We start from the raw sequence: 19126 nt of genomic DNA on the forward strand, positions 1-19126 counted from the left end.
GGAGCCCAGGCTGAATTCCTCGAAAATCCAACACAAATAACAATAATGATACTAATAATCATTTGATAAACAGAAGTTATAAACCATTCCACTGTTGAATGATCTACCACTATTTCTAGTTACTTCTTCTGCTCATTAGCAGATTCTATTAACTGCCATTTTTCAGAGAGAACAGAGAGAGAGCTGGAGAGGTGAGGTTAGGAGGCCTGCTGTGTCTCTGAGGAAAGCCACTCGTAGCCAGCAAGGAAGCTCCCATTGGTCCCCAGCGCACCAGGGTCCTCGGATTCCTCAGATGAAAGCCCGCAAGAAGGCAGAGCCCGGGAGTGGGCGGTCACCTGCTCCTCCCACAGTGGAGTCAGGACTGAGAATTCTTAGCTAATCCTAAATAAACCTCACAAGGCTGAACCGGCGCGGCCAATTTGCTTCTCCGTGTATACTGCAACCATCCGGTTCTGACTGCAACCTAACCTTCCCCTTCCGTCACTTGCTTCAGCCACACAGCTGGAAGAAGATCTGAGAGTTGGAGCTTCTGCATGGGGGAGTCAGTCACTCACTTCAACAAGGCACAAGTTGGCCATATGGATTGTGGGCCCCAAAGTCTAAAAGGATTGACAAATCCGAAGTTTTCTCTTTAATGTACTTATGCAATGAGTCATTGAGAATGGAAGAGAAACCTCTGTCAGCCCGGCTTGGGGTGGGGGTGGGGGGCTGGGGGAAGTGAAGGGATGTGCTGACAGGCAGAACAGATAATCAACCACATGAGAGCAGTGTTCCCAACAGAATAAAGACCCATGTTCACGGGGGAAAGTTTCAAAACATCCAAACAGTACTGGAGTGGGTTATCAATGGCAACAAGTAAGATGTGACAAAAAGATTTCACTCTCTTGAAGACGTCTCTAGTCTCTTATCTTCAAAGCAAGTGACCTTTGCTGCCTTAACTCTGACAGTGAAGGACTTGTGACAGTTGATGGAGACACAGATAAAGGATTTACCTGAGGAGCAGGGAAAGCCAGAGAGGAAGATCTGGCTTGGTAGTTTCTTGACTTCTATGGCGTGGAAAGCAAAGCACTCAGTTGTGGACCCTCCCCTCGGCCAGCAGGAGAGGGAACAACAAGCAGCTGCTGCCCCCTAGGAGCTACCAGGGACACAGCACCTTGCCCGACAGACAGAAGATGAAAAGATCCTATTATCTCGCCTCCATCCCGCAACCCGTCATTAGTGAGGTACATGGGTGCAGACGCCTCCTCCAAGCACAAGGAGGCCCACATCACCTGTGATAAATTAATAGGTGCCTTTTCAACAGCTAAGGTGCGCACAAAAGACTCCAACCGACGACAGTGCATGAAGGCAGTGACTTCAGAGAAGCAGAGACTCACCAGGCAGCATCTGAACAAGCCAAAGCCTAAAAAACAAAGCCTGAAAAAGCCTAAAGCCAAAGTCTCCCACACCTCTGTGCCCTGCGAGGTGGGCACACTGCCAGCCTGCTCCCCCAGCCTGCTCAAGACCTTGGGGTTTACACCCCAGTCCTGCTGCTGACTAGCTATGGGAACCTGGGCTGGAGGAAGAGGGATCTTCACCAGTTTGCTACGATGAAACAAGATAATGAAAACAAAGACACCAGCACAGAGGCCAGCACGTCACAGAGCAGCCTTCTGGCCTCCGTGATCAGAGCTAGTAATGGGTTAGTTAATCGAAAAATCAGTTAAAGCAGGGAATTGTTAAAAATGGAGTCTATCTACATACCTTCAACATTTCACATGAACTTAAAACCTATAAACAAATGTACAGTCATTTGCTAATTTTTTTATGTGAAGCCAAGAGCTTTTCTTTGAGTGTGGGCCCACAGACTGAAGTTCCCAGACGTCTTTCTTGCATAAACTTCACCCGTAACACACCCTTCACAATTTCTACAGCAAAGCAAGCCTTTAAAAGACATTAGCAAAGCAAACTTAAGTACAGAATGCGTCTAGATTTTTAGGATCTTCCCCACTCACACCTAAAAGGACAGAAACCTTTTTAGCAATTTGCATTTAACGAAACATTCAGCTTAGTTTTCACAGAATCCTCTTTTTACATCTATATTTACAAAACACACCATATTTGTTGATCCTTCTGTTCACATTATACTTCACCTGTTCACAGGATATTTAAGAAAATGGCCTAATTCGCTAAAAAATCAACTGGCACACAGGTTGAAGACAAGCTGATTCCCTCCTGGTCTGCAGAAGGGGTGTGGGTGTGGGGGTAACCAGGCAGTGATGGGCTAGAGGGCCCAGGCCTGGTGCATAGCTTCCCAGCCCCATGACAGTTAGTCGGTGTCTAATGCAAGCTCTTGACACTTTTCTTAAAATATGTATTTACTGGTGCCGCCACTTCATTTCACAAGAGATTTGAAATGAGTCAAAGGTACACACTAAAGGATACAGCAAATAGAAAGTATGAGGAAAGGGGGGAAAAGATGTCTAGTAAACCCATTTTCAGCTAAAAATGGAAAAGCTAAACTGTGTCTATGTATGATCAGGGCCTCCCAGGTGGCCCAGTGGTAAAGAATCCATCTACAAGTTCGGGAAAGGCAGGTTTGACCCCTGGGTCGGGAAGATCCTATGGAGAAGGAAATGGCAACCTACTCCAGTATTCTTGTCTAGAGAATCCAATGGACAGAGGAGCCTAGAGAGCCACAGTCCATGGGGTTGCAAAGAGTCAGACATGACTTATGACTGGGCACTCACACATGTATGCTCATTAACCTGTGTGCTGGATTCTATCAGCAGCTCCTCCCCTCCAAGCTGGAAAAGGCAGCTCTGCCCGTGGAGGTGCTCTGCTGTGGCCGGACTGGACCAGAGTAGACACAGAGAAAGGCCTCTTGGCACCTGCAGACTCTGTGAACACAAGCAAGAGAGCAGTGCCACCAAGGTCACCAAAGGCAAGAGGTCGCAAAGGTGGCAACACGTCTTCTTCCCGATGGGGCTATCTGTCAGGACGCCCCGTCCACGGGGGCCAGGAGTCGGCTCCTGGCTGACTCAGTGTCAGGGAGCGCCCCTTGCAGATTTACCTCGAGCATCACTCAGCGTCGGCCCATCTCTAGACTGCGCAGACAAACTCATAATGGCAGGGAGAAGATTTGTGGAGCAACAGGCATAAATCTTGGTTATAACTACAAACCATAAAAGAAAGGAGAGCTGGGAGGGAAGGAGGGAGGGCTGCGAGCGCGTCCTTCTCCTGAGCACCACTTTATCTTCCCGCGGCTTCTCAGCGTAGAGTGGGGTTAACTATGAGAGCGGATTCTTCAAACCCAAATTGGTCTGCATGGTTTGACAAGGGGCTAGAGTATTTTAAATTGAAATTATCCTGGAGAGCGCAGAGCACATGGCTGCCCGAAGCATGACATCCGGTGTTTCACAAACTGGAGGTTTGTGGGGGATTTGCTAGGTTTGTCACACAGAACAACACCCTTTAGGTCACAGTGTAAAAGCAGCTTTTGCATGAAAATTCTTTCACATAAGATAATGACCGATTTTAAGGGACTTCCCTGGTGGTCCAGTGGTTAAGAATCTGCCTGCCAATACAGTGGACACGGGTTCGATACCTGATTTGGGAACTAAGATCTCACATGCCGGCCAAAGGGCAACTAAGCCAGTGAGCCAGAGTTACTAAGTCCAAGTCCTACAGCCCTTAAGCCACAACTAGAGAAGCCACCGCGATGAGAAGCCCATGCATCACAACAAAGAGCAGCCACCGCTGGCTGCAACTAGAGAAAACCTGTGTGCAGCAACGAAGACCCGGTGCAGCCAAAAATAATTAAATGAGATACTAACTTATTTTAAACAAAAAAACATTTTCAGAAGGTCAGTCTGCCCTCAGATTGGGAGAAAATAATAGCAAATGAGGAAACAGACAAAGGATTAATGTCAAAAATATACAAGCAACTCCTGAAGCTCAATTCCAGAAAAATAAATGACCCAATCAAAAAACGGGCCAAAGAACTAAACAGACATTTCTCCAAAGAAGACATACAGATGGCTAACAAACACATGAAAAGATGTTCAACATCACTCATTATTAGAGAAATGCAAATCAAAACCACAATGAGGTACCATTACACGCCAGTCAGGATGGCTGCTATCCAAAAGTCTACAAGCAATAAAAGCTGGAGAGGGTGTGGAGAAAAGGGAACCCTCTTACACGGTTGGTGGGAATGCAAACTAGCACAGCCACTATGGAGAACAGTGTGGAGATTCCTTAAAAAACTGGAAATAGAACTGCCATATGACCCAGCAATACCACTTCTGGGCATCCACACTGAGGAATCCAGATCTGAAAGAGACACGTGCACCCCAGTGTTCATCGCAGCACTGTTTATAATAGCCAGGACATGGAAGCAACCTAGATGCCCATCAGCAGATAAATGGATAAGGAAGCTGTGGTACATATACACCATGGAATATTACTCAGCCGTTAAAAAGAATTCATTTGAATCAGTTCTAATGAGATGGATGAAACTGGAGCCCATTATACAGAGTGAAGTAAGCCAGAAAGATAAAGAACATTACAGCATACTAACACATATATATGGAATTTAGAAAGATGGTAATGATAACCCTATATGCAAAACAGAAAAAGAGACACAGAAGTACAGAACAGACTTTTGAACTCTGTGGGAGAAGGTGAGGGTGGGATGTTTCGAAAGAACAGCATGTATATGATCTATGGTGAAACAGATCACCAGCCCAGGTGGGATGCATGAGTCAAGTGCTTGGGCCTGGTGGGCTGGGAAGACCCAGAGGAATCGGGTGGAGAGGGAGGTGGGAGGGGGGATCGGGATGGGGAATACGTGTAACTCTACGGCTGATTCATATCAATGTATGACAAAACCCACTGAAAAATTAAAAAAATTTAAAAAAAAAAAAAAGAAGAAGAAGGTCAGTCTGCCCAAATAAGAGCTCTAGACACCCCATACCCAGCGACGCCTGGGTAGGAACTTCTGAGACCACATTTCCAAGAGGAAAGGGAGGCTTCCCTGGTGGCTCAGATGGTGAAGAATCCGCCTGCCATGTGGGCTACCTGGGTTCGATACCTGGGTTGGGAAGATCCCCTGGAGAAGGGAACAGCTACCCACTCCAGTATTGTGGCCTGGAGAATTCCATGGACAGAAGAGTCTGGCGGGCTACACTACATGGGGTCACAAAGAGTCGGACACGACTGAGCGACTTTCACTTTTTCAAAGAATGAGGCCAGTGACAAGATTAAAAACCAAACTCCCCGATCACTGTGGCTCTGAAAAAAGGCACTTGTGCACTCAGCTTGCCAGTTCCCACGTCTCCAGAAGGAGGACACTGCTCAGTTATCCAAAAGTTGGGCCTCTGATTACCGGAACTACAGCAAATATAAAGTATTACCACGAAAGCAGGAACCCAAAATATAAACAAAGCTGAACACCAATTTCAAATTCCATTTCTCTAATTATTACTCCTAAGAGTTTCGACTCATCTAATAATTATTTGTAAAAGGATACCTTAAAACTGAAAAAAAAAAAAAAAAAAAACCACCTCTTCATTTTACCTAAAGGAGGAAGGAACTTAAAGGGCACCGCCTGGTCTATTCAATAAAACTCCTCAGCCTGTAATAGGAAGGACGGAGCAGGAAGAGTCAGTAATTTCAAAATCAGTAAGTAGCCGAGAGATTAGAGAGAAGCCACCAGAGACAGAATGAGGCTTTTCTCAGGTTCATCCATTTCAGCTTTTGGCTCTCACCAGTTTCCTCCCCCAATCCACAGAACAGGCAGGAAATCTCAGGCTCCCACCTGACAAGGGGTATCAGTGTTAAAGAGCAACGTTTTGGGGGAGTGGGGGAGGAGGAAAGCCAACCTCTCCGCCAATCTGCAGTGCCCGGACCTCCAGCCCCACATCTGGAGTCAGGACACACGACACGCAGGGGTGTACCACAAGCCCCACCCCCTGGGTGTTCACATTTGACTGAGTTCCAAGTTTCTCACAGAAGCTGTGAGGGGTGCCTGTGCCTCTGGTACAGTAAGCACCGAAACGCAGATGGCTCACTTTTTACAAATAAATAAACAGAGCAGATTTAGAGTTATCCCTACAACATCATCGGAGAAGGTAATGGCAACCCACTCCAGTAATCTTGCCTGGAGAATCCCAGGGACGGGGGAGCCTGGTGGGCTGCCGCCTATCAGGTCGCGTAGAGTCGGACACGACTGAAGCGACTTAGCAACAGCAGCAGCAGCAGCAGGGTTATCCCTACAACATCAACGGAGAAGGCAACAGCAACCCACTCCAGTACTCTTGCCTGGAGAATCCCAGGGAGTGGGCTGCCGTCTATGGGGTCGCACAGAGTCGGACACGACTGAAGCGACTTAGCAGCAGCAGCAGCTACATCATCAGCTACATCATCATCCCCAGTCACCTGCCTCCAAGTAGACGCTGAGTGGGAAACAGATGGAAATCACAGCTCAGCTGAGCAAACCGAACTCTAATACACTCACAGAAATCAACCATTACAGACTCTTTAAATAATAATGCTTAATACTTTAGATTTGCCATATTTATTTATCTTTCCTGGAAAAATGACAATTTCCTAAAATCTAAGTGGCTAGTGTCACTACTCCATGCTTATAAAATACTTTCATGAATACAATGCTAAAATCAATTTTATTCTGCCAAGTGCTTTGAACTTTATAAAATAAATACATATGTATTATATGTTCTATATGTGTATGTTCACATACACACATTATGCACATGAGTATACACAAAGAAGCACACTGGGCATGTGAATGTCATCTTTCAGAAATGTTTTGGTGGGGAAAAAACATGAGAATCACCTACTCACAGTAAGCCCGCCAAAAAGTTTACCTAAGTACTCCACAAAAGATACAAATGCAGGGGAGACTGTGCCAGAGGTACCTGTAAGAGGTTTTCAGGAGACAGGCGACCGGCCACAGCTCTTCTCCTAAAGAGGAGCTCCCTGAATTCATCAAGATATTAATGACCTTTTTTAGATTTTACTTTTTGGCCACATCACACGGCATATGGTATCTTAGTTCCCCAACAAGGGATCAAACTCTTCCCCCCCAACCCCCACCCCCCGTATTAGAAGCACAGTCTTTAACAACTGCACCACCAGGGAAGTCCCTTAAAAGCCTTTTGATTGCCAGCCTCTGGTTAACTGACTTAAAAACCAAAGAGAAAACCTTAGGTGTCCAGGTATGAGGTAGAAGAGCTCCCCCAGAAGGGTGGAGATCAAACACATGAACCACCCACCCAACCCCACCACCCCAGGCAAGTCTGTCTTAGCCTCAGGGAGAAACTTGAGGAGACATGATACTTCTGTACTTCAGATATGTGGAGCCTAAAAAATTAAAATTAAAAAACAGAACTCAGAGGAGGGTGGGGGGAATGGGTGAAAACGATCAAAAGGAGCAAAATTCCAGTTACAGAATAATTAAGTCATGGGGATGTAAGGTAAAAAAAAAGGGGGAGAATTCAGCATACCAAAAAACATTAATCCCAGGGAAGGTGACAGGAGAAGGCAATGACACCCGGCTCCAGTACTCTTGCCTGGAAAATCCCACGGACAAAGGAGCCTGGCAGGCTGCCATCTATGGGGTCGCACAGAGTTGGACACGACTGAAGCGACTTAGCAGCAGCAGCAGGGAAGGTGATAAAGTAGAATTACCATCATTATTTATAAAGGAACATTAGCTGCTGTTTGAGGTTATTTTGGTAGAGGGATGCAGGAAAAGGACAGAAACAAAAACAAAACCTATACCTGCAGGTTAGAGGAAAAGATGGCAGAAGACTCACCCATTAGAAATAAGTTGGTTTCAAAGAGCAAAATGCTGAAATTCTAGTTTAGCCCAGATCCATAAGCATTATATAAAGTACGTAAGCAACTGTACTGCTGAACACTGAGGAACTGTACTGAAAAAAGTGAGCAGACGTAAATGAAACCATATTTACAGCTGCTCCAGAGACCCTCAGCTTGTGTGAGTGGAAGGACTCTAAGAAAATTACTTAACCCCTGTTTCTGTACCAAAGCAAGGGAGGAACTCTATGCAGACAATCATCCAGCCATTCTTAAAGGTTTATCAACTAGGTAGGAGCACTTGATCCTGGCAGAGCAGTGTGGGGACCAGCCCAGAGCCTCTGCGATGGCTTGAGCATGTGCTCACACAGGTGACGAGAAAACCCAGGTCTGCAGGAAATTTACAGGTTTTGAGCAGGTCTGGGAGAAGCTAGAGGTCGGTACTCTGGAGCTTGCCGGTGGGAGGCAAAGCTCAGTGAACAAAGTGTAAAGAAAAAGTAATCAGCCATTTTAACTCTGGCAAAGAGTTCTGTCATTAACAATCAGAGAATTTCAACGGGGAGTTCACAGAATTTATCAAGGGGAGTCTGTTCACCAATCACCACCCCAAGGACATCATGACATTATAGAGCAATTACCTCACTAATATGGCCAGAGTTGCTGGGGTGGTTCTTTAGTGAGGGGAGGAGGTGTGCAGGGGCAAGAGAAGGTAATGTGCAGTGTCCCTACGCGGCCAGAATCAAGATGAGGGGATGGCTATACACACAAGTGTGCCAGTTAGACCACAAGACCACCTACCAGGGCTTCCCAGGTGGGGCAGTGGTCAAGAATCTGCTTGCCAATGCAGGAAACACAGGAGACTCGGGTTCAATCCCTGGGTCAGAACGATCCCATGAAGGAGGAAATGTCAACCCACTGCAGTATTCTTGCCTAGGAAATCCTTTGCACAGAGGAGCCTGGTGGGCTACAGTCCGTAGGATCACAAGAGTCAGACACGAATGAGCCTATTTATCAACTCAAAATCACAAGCCAGCTTTTAGGGTCCAGAGAGGACAGAAATAAAAACCAGGTCCTCCTTTCCCAGAAACAGAGCAAAGCAACAGTGCAGACACCTGAATACGTCCACCTAACAACGTCACCTGCGCTATGCTGACTCCTCAGTACAGCCTCTGTTTTAATAAAGGGGAAAATTACCCCAAAGTGCTCATCTAGTTCTGAAGACAAAGAACAAGACTATCTGCCTTCAGCATCCCAAGCTTAGCCTTTTTAGTATAGAGAACAGGCATCTTCCATTTAGGAATCTGGCGGTTAAAATTGGTTAAAAACAAAATCAAAAATAACTGAGTACAGTGTTCCCTTCAACACTGGACTACCCTATTCCTCCAGCCCTGGCCTCGAGTTTCACAAAAACCATCCCTAAGTGCCCCCCCACCCTCCAGAGAACTCTTCCTTCTCTGAATAATGAAGGCTCTCTTATACTCCCAGCCAGGCAATTCTGCACCAAATTATATACAATTTTGTACTGTTTGCTAAAATTATATACAACCTTGTGCCATTTGCTAATTGTCTTGCATGTAACAAATGCATTTTCTTCCCCAAATAAGATATATAAATTACTTAGGAAGAAGGTTTAGCTTTATTCTCCAATCATCTGTTGCTCCTGAGCACCTGAGACAGCTAACACATACCGCCTGAGGAACCTCCCTGGGAGGTGGGGGTGAGGGTGTAGACAGGCCCTTGGGCTGAGTACCAGGGGACTTTCTGTGCATGGGTGCCCCATCACCTCTCTGGCACCCTGTGACTCCCTCCAGCCCGCTGCCGGTTCGCAGCAGCTCGTCCTGTCCTCTTGACCAGGCACACAAGCCGCCGCTAGCCCTCAGCGGCTTCTCTGCCTGGCACCCTCCTGCTACCTCTCCCAAGAGGCAGAAGTAGCTCACACAAGAGCATACAACTCGGCTGGTGCCCTCATTTAATCAGGCTGCTGCAAACGGTTGGCCAAAAGCAATAAGGGCATGACTGAGAGACTGTGGGAGTTTAATATAAAAAAATTAATAAAAAAAAAAGGGGGAAGGAGGAAGGGTCTACCTTTTAATAGGGCCCTAATTACCCAACTCATAGGATCAACCCAAATGAGATGGGAGTTTATTTCGGGGTTTTTTTTAATTATTATTTTTTTATATATATATAAATTGCTGCTATGTGTTTTCTTTCCTCTGAGCAATTATGCAGCAAGTACGTAAAGAGGGGAGAAAATATTAATTAAATATAAGGTAATTGTGGAGTTGGCCTGGAGAGAATGAGTCTGAACTCTGGACGATCGCCGGCTACTAGGGTTTGAAGACTGCTCAGGGCCTCCCAGAAAAGAAAGAAATAAAAATACAAGCAACCAACATGCAGATGCCGAGTGCAGCAGGAAAAGAGCAGCGCACAGAAACATGAGCAGAGTGAAGACGCCACGGGGCTCCAGCCACCCGGAAGTCAGCGATGCCACCAACTGCTCAGGGCTCTGTGCTAGAAAGAACACCCAGAAGTTTAACGCCCAAAAGACGGTCCCGCTGCTCTTCTGGTGATCAATAGTTAAATTAAGTAGATAAAAATGTGAAAAAAGACTGAGGAATAAAGGACTGAAGAGGACCAGAGTGTTCAATTTGAACTTTAGTCCAAAGTCAACCACAACTTCAGTCTGAGGGGCACTGAGGCAGGCCCCACGAGAAACAAGCTCCCAACCTAAGGGACTGGCCAAGCAAAGCCTCCTCTGGCTTTCACACCACCGAGACCACGAGGAAGAGCCCACGCAATACCGAGAGAGAGAAATGAAGCCACTGGGGGGTGGTGGGAAGTGAGCCGTACTTGGGAAGAGCAGGTGATACGCAGGACAACAGTGACTCCTTCCACCAGTACCCGCAGGGCTGGTATCACCCGGGCCTTCCTCCAGCTCAGCCAGATCCAACTCACCTCCTGCCTTGGAAAGTCTTAGCACAGACCGGAATTCAAACTTGTTCATACCAGCTAAGGGCCTCACGTCATCTCCTCCCACTACCTCCAGAAGGAGAGGGAAGGAAAACGGGTAAAACTACAGACCCTGCTGAAACAAAAGCTTGGTGGTATATCCCTAAGCTTGCTATCACTATTCAAGGAAAGAAAAAGCTCTGCAAAGTTAAACATAAAGCTGGCCCCTCTGTAAAACTTATCTGGAGAACAAGTCTTTTTCTTTTTGCGAGGTGGGGGGGGCCTGTGACGCACAGCCTGTGGAATCTTAGTTCCCCAACCAGGGATTGAACGCAGGCTCCAGCAATGAGAGTGCAGAGTCTTAACCACTGGACTGCCAGGGAATTTCCAGTACAGAACAGGGCTTAATATTCAGCTAAGAGGATTTGCAGCAGGTCTTGAAATGCAAAACAGAATGAAAATGGGGCAGGCACTTGGGCTAAGACCACCAAGGCAAATGCACTGTGTAAAGAAAATTAGCTTCAGTACTTAGTAGGCCTCTTCCCTATCAATTATGTAAGCAGAGAATGTTGGTAGTGACCATCACAAACCTAATTACAGGCCAGGCAGAAACAGAACTCTCTCCCTTATCTGTTCTGCAAAGGCCACTTGAAGTGCCCTCACTCTGAGGAACAGAATGGTTATTTCAGACAATCAAGCAGCTCAGCTCCTTGGTCAGGTCCAGCAACCTCGATTCAGCTCAGCTACCATAGGTTTCGAGTTATCAGTCCCACTGATTAACAATAAATAAAATGGTGCATCACCAGACCAGGGGTGGGTGCTTTTCATTCCAGAAAAGACCAGGCTTTACTAAGAGGGAATCTCGCTAACCTCTGCATTCCTGAAAAGCAGACAGAAGCGAGAAGTCACTGACGGGCTTGGTCTCCACAGAACACCTCCACTCTTATACTCGGGGGCACTACTGATGCACGACTATAGGATCATCAGGCTTCTTTAAACTCAGTGTTTTAATTAATAGAGAATCATACTATGTATTTTAATTAATAGAGACTCATACTATATATCGTGGCTTCTTACCAGCGGCTCTCGAGGCACCACATTTTCACTTCCTGGAGCAGAGCTTGGCTGCAAAGAAAAATAAAAACAAAAGTAAGATTGCAGTGCCACCCAATGGACATCAAAAAACCAAAGGCGCGTGCCATTCCGGAGCGACACACACCAACAACTACTTCTGGCACTTCTCGCCAGTTTTCCATACTGCAGAGAGGTCTGTGGTGGGTTCCTTGTAAGAGGTAGCCCGAGGAGCCCAAATTTGCTAGAGAAAAAGGAGAGAGGGCTTCTGGGGTCAGGTTCACTGTCACAACACCTCAAGAAGGCTGAATTTGGCTTCAGAGGGCCCAAGCAGCTGAGTAGCAGCGGCTGGGAACCATCATGAAACCCACAGCAATAGCAGAGTCCACAAAAGGTGCTAAATGACAGTCAAAAAACTTTCCTTTTGCCATCTCTGCCCACCACCCCCTCCACGCTGACCAGCGAGCAGAGCGAAAGTGGGGAACCGGATTCAGCCACAAGGGGGCCCCAGCTGCCTGCACGCAGCATCTACTTGGACCCAAGGAAGCAGTAAACTATGAACACAGGTTCCTGTCAACACCTGTCGCCCAGGATATCAATCCCCAGAAGAAAAGAAAGTTGGGTTTTTGAAAATAAGCTAGTTGACAAGCTGACAGATAAACAGACCAACCCAGAGCCAGGCACCATGTGGCCCACTTGGCTGGTCCCAGTCAGTTTCTTTCTCTGGATCTCTCCCCTCACCCTCGAATTTACCTTCAACCCTTAGCTGACATGGCCACAGTTCAGAGAAAGGGAGAGACAGAGACAGACAACCTAGGAAGAAATCTACAAATCTCCAAAGAAGAAAATAAGCAGCTTGAGAGAGTCATGATTAGTTTACTGTTACTGATGTTCAAACCAATTCCCAATTATCCACAGATAATATCCAGACAAATGAGCTAATCTGTGGAGCCAGCCTCCAAACTCCTCCCAGATGGTTCAGATGGCAAGTGCTAAGCCTTCTGGGGAAAAGGATGGAAGTGGAGAGAGGAAAGAGTCCAGTCCACAGAGGGTTCCCAAAGATTCCTCATGCCCAGCTGCTCCCACACAGGGAGGCAAGGACTCTGCCGGAAGGACCCTACCACTTCATCCAAAGTCCTTCTCAAGAGCCCCTTCTTCCCTAGGACAAGAAGTTCAGTCAGAATAAAATTAGAAAGTATGGAAAATAACTGGAAACCTGAACGTGACTTCCCTCCCTCCTAAAGCTCCAGGCATCCATAAGCTGATGCATTTAGGGCTCCAGCCCACACCTCTCGAGTTCTACAACTTCCTGCCTTCTCCTGGACTTAACAAATCCCACAGCAGACTCATAATCCTTGGCCTCCACCACACATGACCTCTTCTGCTTTCCCTGTCTGGGTGAAAGTGAACCTTCCACCAAAATAGGCAAACTAGAATCCAAAAGACCGCCCTGGGCAGCGCCTCCCCTCACCTGCCAGAGGAAACACTGTATCAAATCTTCCCATATGCCTTCCTAAACATCCATGGAATCAGGCCATACACTTTGCTCCATTTCTTCTAACGTCACTTAGGTCCAAGCTTCCAAAAACCCCTGCCTGGACCACTGCCGTAGCCTTCTCATCAGTTCACTCACATCCATGCTGGCTCTTTCTTCTAGTTCAGTTTCCACCCTGCAAGCAGACTATCTCTTCAAAACAATAATCTGATCTCATCCACCCACCTGCCCCAGTAAACAACGACTCTAATACAGAAAAATCTCAGTTTGGCCACCATGCGTCTCCTCTGACTACATACCAGGTCTGGCACCACATTCCCCAGCTCTGCCCACAACGCACACACTCGCCTTTTCTTCCTCTGTCAAGGGGCCTTTGCACCAGCTGTTCCTTCCCTTCTCTCTGAAGGCTTAACTTATCCTTCAGATGCCAGCTAAGTCACTCTTGGGAAAGCATTCCTTCTCTGACAGGATAATATCAGTATATTCAAATCTCCTCAATAAACACTCACACCATATACCTCTCCTTCAAGGACTAAGCCAAACTGCAATTTTAAGTGTGTGATATCTGACTGATGTCTTGTCCTCACAGGATCATACACTCCAAGTGGGCAGAAACTCTGTCTGCTCATCACTGTATCCCTGGGCCCTGGGTCAGTATCAGGCACAGGTTATGTGCTAGTTTGCTTAATCGTGTCCAACTCTCTTTTGTGACCCTTTGGACTGCAGCCCACCAGGCTCCTCTGCCCATCGAATTCTCCAGGCAAGAATACTGGAGTAGGCTGCCATTTCCTCCTCCAGGGGATCTTCCCAACCCGGGGATCAAACTCGCTTCTCCTGTGTCTCCTACATTGCAGGTAAATTCTTCACTCGCTGAGCCACAGACCTTCCACAGATATTTGCTGAAAGAATGAATGGGCAACAAAGAGCAGAATGGACTGGATCTGAACAGATTATATAAAGTTCACTGCCTTCTTGAGGGCTTCCTTCAGTCCATCTGGTAAACATTAAGTGCAAACATTTACTAAGCTCCTTCTTCACTTCATTCTCACAATAAATGTATGGAAGTATTGCTGATGAGGAAACTGAAGCAAAGGAGGTTAAATAACTTGCCTATGATGAGTCAGCTAAAAGGACGGATACCAAAAGGACTGGAGTTCTTCTACTTAATCAAAATAATTGAGTTTTGTTTAGACCACATTTTATTAAGCAACAACCTTAATGCTATCCCATAAATAATAATGTAAGTTATCTGACTAGATGGAACTAACACAAACAGCTCTATTATTCAGGAAGCCACATTCTGATTTAAACTAAAACTTTCTTCCTGAGATACAACTAATCACTGTGAATCATAAATCTCCAAGGAACTTCCCTTTAAATTAGTTCATCTCCTGAACAGCTAATATTTGCCAGAGGAAAAACTTTAAACCATATAAAGCACCAGATTAGTCTGTTTCATCATATATTCTTTTGTACCTTTTTATGCGAGCCATGTAAATATACTCTGCTTTAGAAAATTGAGTATTAAAAAATTTAAAAAGGAAGCTCCCTTCTCATCCCAACAGCCTCCTCTTCCTTGGGGACCCACCACTGATGCTGGCTCCTGACAGAGTCTTTCTGGGATATTCAAAGTGTGCAAGAAGCACAGCCCCACCAACGAGCTTAAATAGCAACACCCTGAATTCCTCAAACTTTGACTTCACAGAGCCTTCTGAGGGTCTCAACACACCAAAGCCCCACCTCCGAGCCCACTCTCAGGGGCTGCTAAGAAAGGAGCATTTCCCCGCACCATACTCCAACTCACTGCTCTGTATGAGATCAGCCAAACCTTACAGTGACCTCACAGAGGACTTCTTACCAATCTGAGAATTGCCCAATACAATTATTTTCCAGATGATTCTCTAGTTCATGCTGAAATACCTGTGTTCTTTAGAAAACTACTTCTTGATGACCAGGACAGGCATCATTCATCCTTACTACTCTGCATGTTGATTTCCTTGATGATACCATATGAAATTCTTCATTATATAACTTGTTTATTAATGCCTGTCCCTGCTAGTTTTCAGTTCCTTGAAGGCAGGCACTTTACCACCTTGGTGAAGGCTGATCTTCAGCACTTAGAATGACACTGGTATCAATACTCAATTAATATGTACTTAATCATTTAGTCAAAAAATTAAAACAAAGGAACCACTTGATATACATACGCCAAAATGAAGCAGGCAAAGAACAATGGCAGAGTCTTTCCCTGGAGCATTTCGCCAACAACAAAATACAAACTTGGCCAGTCTCAAAACAGTGTCATGACCCAATGGATCTCAACTCTGGGGTGGAATCACCCCCAGACAGGCATTTAAAAGTGTGTGGAGGTGCTTCTGGCTGTCACAGGGACCAGAGAGCCCCACGGGCATTTAGAAGGCAGGGGCCTGGGGGGCTAAATGTCCTACAATGGACACAATGAAGGACTGCTCCATTCAAAACACCAATCGGACCCCTAGAAGGATCCTAACAAGTCCACTTCCTTATGACAAGGAGGGGGACAGACTCCCATCTTTAGCATGCAGCTCAGACATGGTTTTGAAAGAGGGGTAAGGTCTGAGCAGCCAAGCTGCTTGTCAGAAGCTGAACCAAGTCCACACAGATTCATGAGTCTCACCAGTTCAGCTTTATTCAAGAATTTAGCTCAATTAAAAAATACAAATATCAAATCATGTTGTACACCTGAAATCAAAATAATGCTGTATGTCAAATAAAAAACCTCAATAAATTTTAAAAAGAGAACTTTCCTGGGGGTTCAGTGGCTAAGACACAGTGCTCCCAGTTCAGAGGGCTCAGGTTCAATCCCTGGTCAGGGAACCAGACCCCACATGCCACAACTAAGAGTTTGCATGCCACAACTAAAGATCCCATGTGCAACAACCAAGACCCAACACACCCAAATAAATTAAATATTTTCTTTTAAAAAATAACTTAAAGGAAAATATCACAGTAAGGACAGAAATGTGAGGTATAAGAAGAAAGTAGGACTTCTAGAGATGAAAAAACATATCTGAAATAGAAATTTCACTGAATGGTAATGATAGATTAGATACTACAGGAAAAAAAGTAAGTGCACTTGAAAACACCGCAGCAGAAACGGATTAAAATGAAGGATGGTGGGGGACCCCAAAGAGAAAAATATCTGAACAATCACTGAAAAATTTCTAAGTTTGATGAAAACTAGAAACTCACAGATCCAAGAAGTTCAACAAACCCCAAGCAGAACAAACACAGAAGTATACTAAAGTATACCATAACCAAATTCTAAAAATACATGAAAAAGGGGGAAAACATTATAAGCAGCCAGAAAAAAAAGAGAAACATTACCTACACATATTAATCATGATTAAAAATGACTTCAGAAAAAAAAAAAAAAAATGACTTCAGGCTTCTGATCAATAACTGTGCAGGCCAAAAAAAAACAACAACAACAGGATAGTATCTTTGGCTCTTCCTCAACACTGCCCACTTAACAGAAGTGACAGCCATAAGGGCCACCTTCAGACCCCTCGTGAAGCTCATCAAAAAGAGGATCAAGAAGTTAACCCAGGCCAGCTGGACTGATATGCCAACATTAAATGGATCTGATGGAAACCCAGAGGCCCTGACAACAGGGTGCTCAGGAAACTCAAGGGCCAGATACGAGCACCCAGCTCTGGTGACGGGAGCAAGAAGGACACAGAGGTGACACTGCCCCGGGGCTTCCGGAGGCCCCTGGCCCACAGTTCAGGGAGCCTGCAGTGCTGCTGACACGCAGCAACCTTCCTGCGCTTACGTTACTCACAACATCTCCTCCAAGAGCTCAAAGCCACTGTGGAAAGAGCAATCCTGCCGGCCCTCAGCCACCAATCCTACGCCAGGCTGCCGAGCAGAAGATGAACAGACAGCTCGTGTGCACACTGCGTTTGTGTTAATAAAACAACAAAAACTTGGCCATCTGGCATTGCAAAATAAATAATATCTTTAAAACACCCACAGAGAGCAGGACACGACACCACTGTCAACCTGGAATCCTATATCCAATTAAATTCTTTCAAAAATGAATACAAATTAAAGACTTTTCCAAAAGGAAAAAGAGGCAGTGGTTGTCAACAGTATACTTGTACCACAAGAAACGTTCAAAGAAATTCTTTAAGCAGAAGAAAAACAATACTGGATGGAAACTTAATCTACATGAAAGAAGAACGTTAGAAATGATCAACATGTTAACAAAAATACAAGATATTTTTATTTTTAAAAGGTAATTTAAATGTACTGTGAGGTTTATGTCATATGTAGTAGTAAAATCTAAGACACATAATACAATGGATAAAAGGGAAAACTGAAGCATATTTCTGTTAGGTTCTTATACTATATGTGAATTATTAAATAGTACATCATTTGAAAATAGGCTGTGGTAACTTAAAGTAACATATTTGTAAACCTTAGAGCAATCACTAATTAGTAAAAAAAATTTAAAAAATGGTAGAGGTACAGCTAAATCAACAGTAGAGATAAAATAAAATCCAAAAAATAATTCAATCCAAGAGAAGACAAAAAAAGAGAAAACAAAGAACAGATGAAAAAAAAAAATTGCAAGATGGTAGACTTAAACCCAACCACATTCATATTTACCTTGAGTACAAACGAAACACTCCTATTAAAAGGCAGAGGCTGTCAGACTGAGTGGTGAGAAAACCCAAGACTGAGCTATAGACCGCCCATAAGAAACCCATTTTATAAACAAAATGACACACACTGCTGAAAAGCCAAAGGATGGAAAATGATAGACCGTGCAAACACTAATCATAAGAAAGCTGTACTGGCAATATTAATCTCAGACAACTTCAAACTAACAGATACTACCAATGATAAACAAGGACACTTTCAAAATAAGGGAGTTAATCAAGAAGACAAAATAATCACAGAAAAAATATGCTGAACTGACAGCATATTAAAAAGCAAAGACATAACTTTGCCAACAAGGGTCTGTATAGTCAAAGCTATGGTTTTTCCAGTAATCACGTATGAGTTGGACCATAAAGAAAGGTGAACACTGAAGAATTGCTGCTTTTGAACTAAGGTGTTGGAGATGACTCTTGAGAGATGACTCTTGAGTCTTGGACTGCAAGATCAAACCAGTCAATCCTAAAGGAAATCAATTCTGAATATTCATTGGAAGGACTGAAGCTGAAGCTCCAATACTGTGACCACCTGATGTGAAGAACTGACCCACTGGAAAAGACCCTGATAATGGGAAACATTGAAGGCAGGAGGAGAAGGGGACGACAGAGGATGAGATGGTTGGATGGCATCACCAATATGATACACATGAGTTTGAGCAAGCTCCGGGAGTTGGTGATAGAGAGGGAAGCCTGATGTGCTGCAGTCGATGGGGTCGCAAAGAGACGGTCAGACACGACTGAGTGACTGAACTGAATTGAATGAAAATGAAAATACAACACATCTAAATTTGTGGAATGCAACTAAAGTTGTACTTAGAAGGAAGTTTACAGTTTTAGTTAGGACTTTAGAAAAGAAGCTAGAGAAAGAACAAGTGAAACCCAAAGTAAACAGAAAGAAATAAAATTTAAAACTTAAAAACAAGAGAGGAAAATCAATAAAATAAAAACCAATATTCTGAGGAATACTAAGACTGATAAATCTGTAGGCAGATCAATTAAAAAAAAAGACATTAATTTCCAATAGTTGGAATGAAAAAGGGGAAATCTCTGCATATTTTATAGACATCTAAAAGATAAGGGAGGGCCA

The 19126-nt window shown here is 44.8% G+C and overlaps 1 protein-coding gene across 1 annotated transcript in view; it reads right to left on the bottom strand.

Moving 5' to 3' along the window:
- Nucleotides 1-19126, bottom strand: part of PEX14 (peroxisomal biogenesis factor 14) — a 136472-nt gene that overhangs the window by 110536 nt on the left and 6810 nt on the right. Inside the window, exon 2 of the mRNA XM_065935776.1 lies at nt 11848-11895. Coding sequence (XP_065791848.1) covers nt 11848-11895 — 48 coding nt within the window. The remainder of the gene's footprint in view (nt 1-11847; nt 11896-19126) is intronic.

This window comes from Muntiacus reevesi, chromosome 5 (assembly GCF_963930625.1).
Source record: "Muntiacus reevesi chromosome 5, mMunRee1.1, whole genome shotgun sequence".
NCBI lineage: Eukaryota > Metazoa > Chordata > Mammalia > Artiodactyla > Cervidae > Muntiacus > Muntiacus reevesi.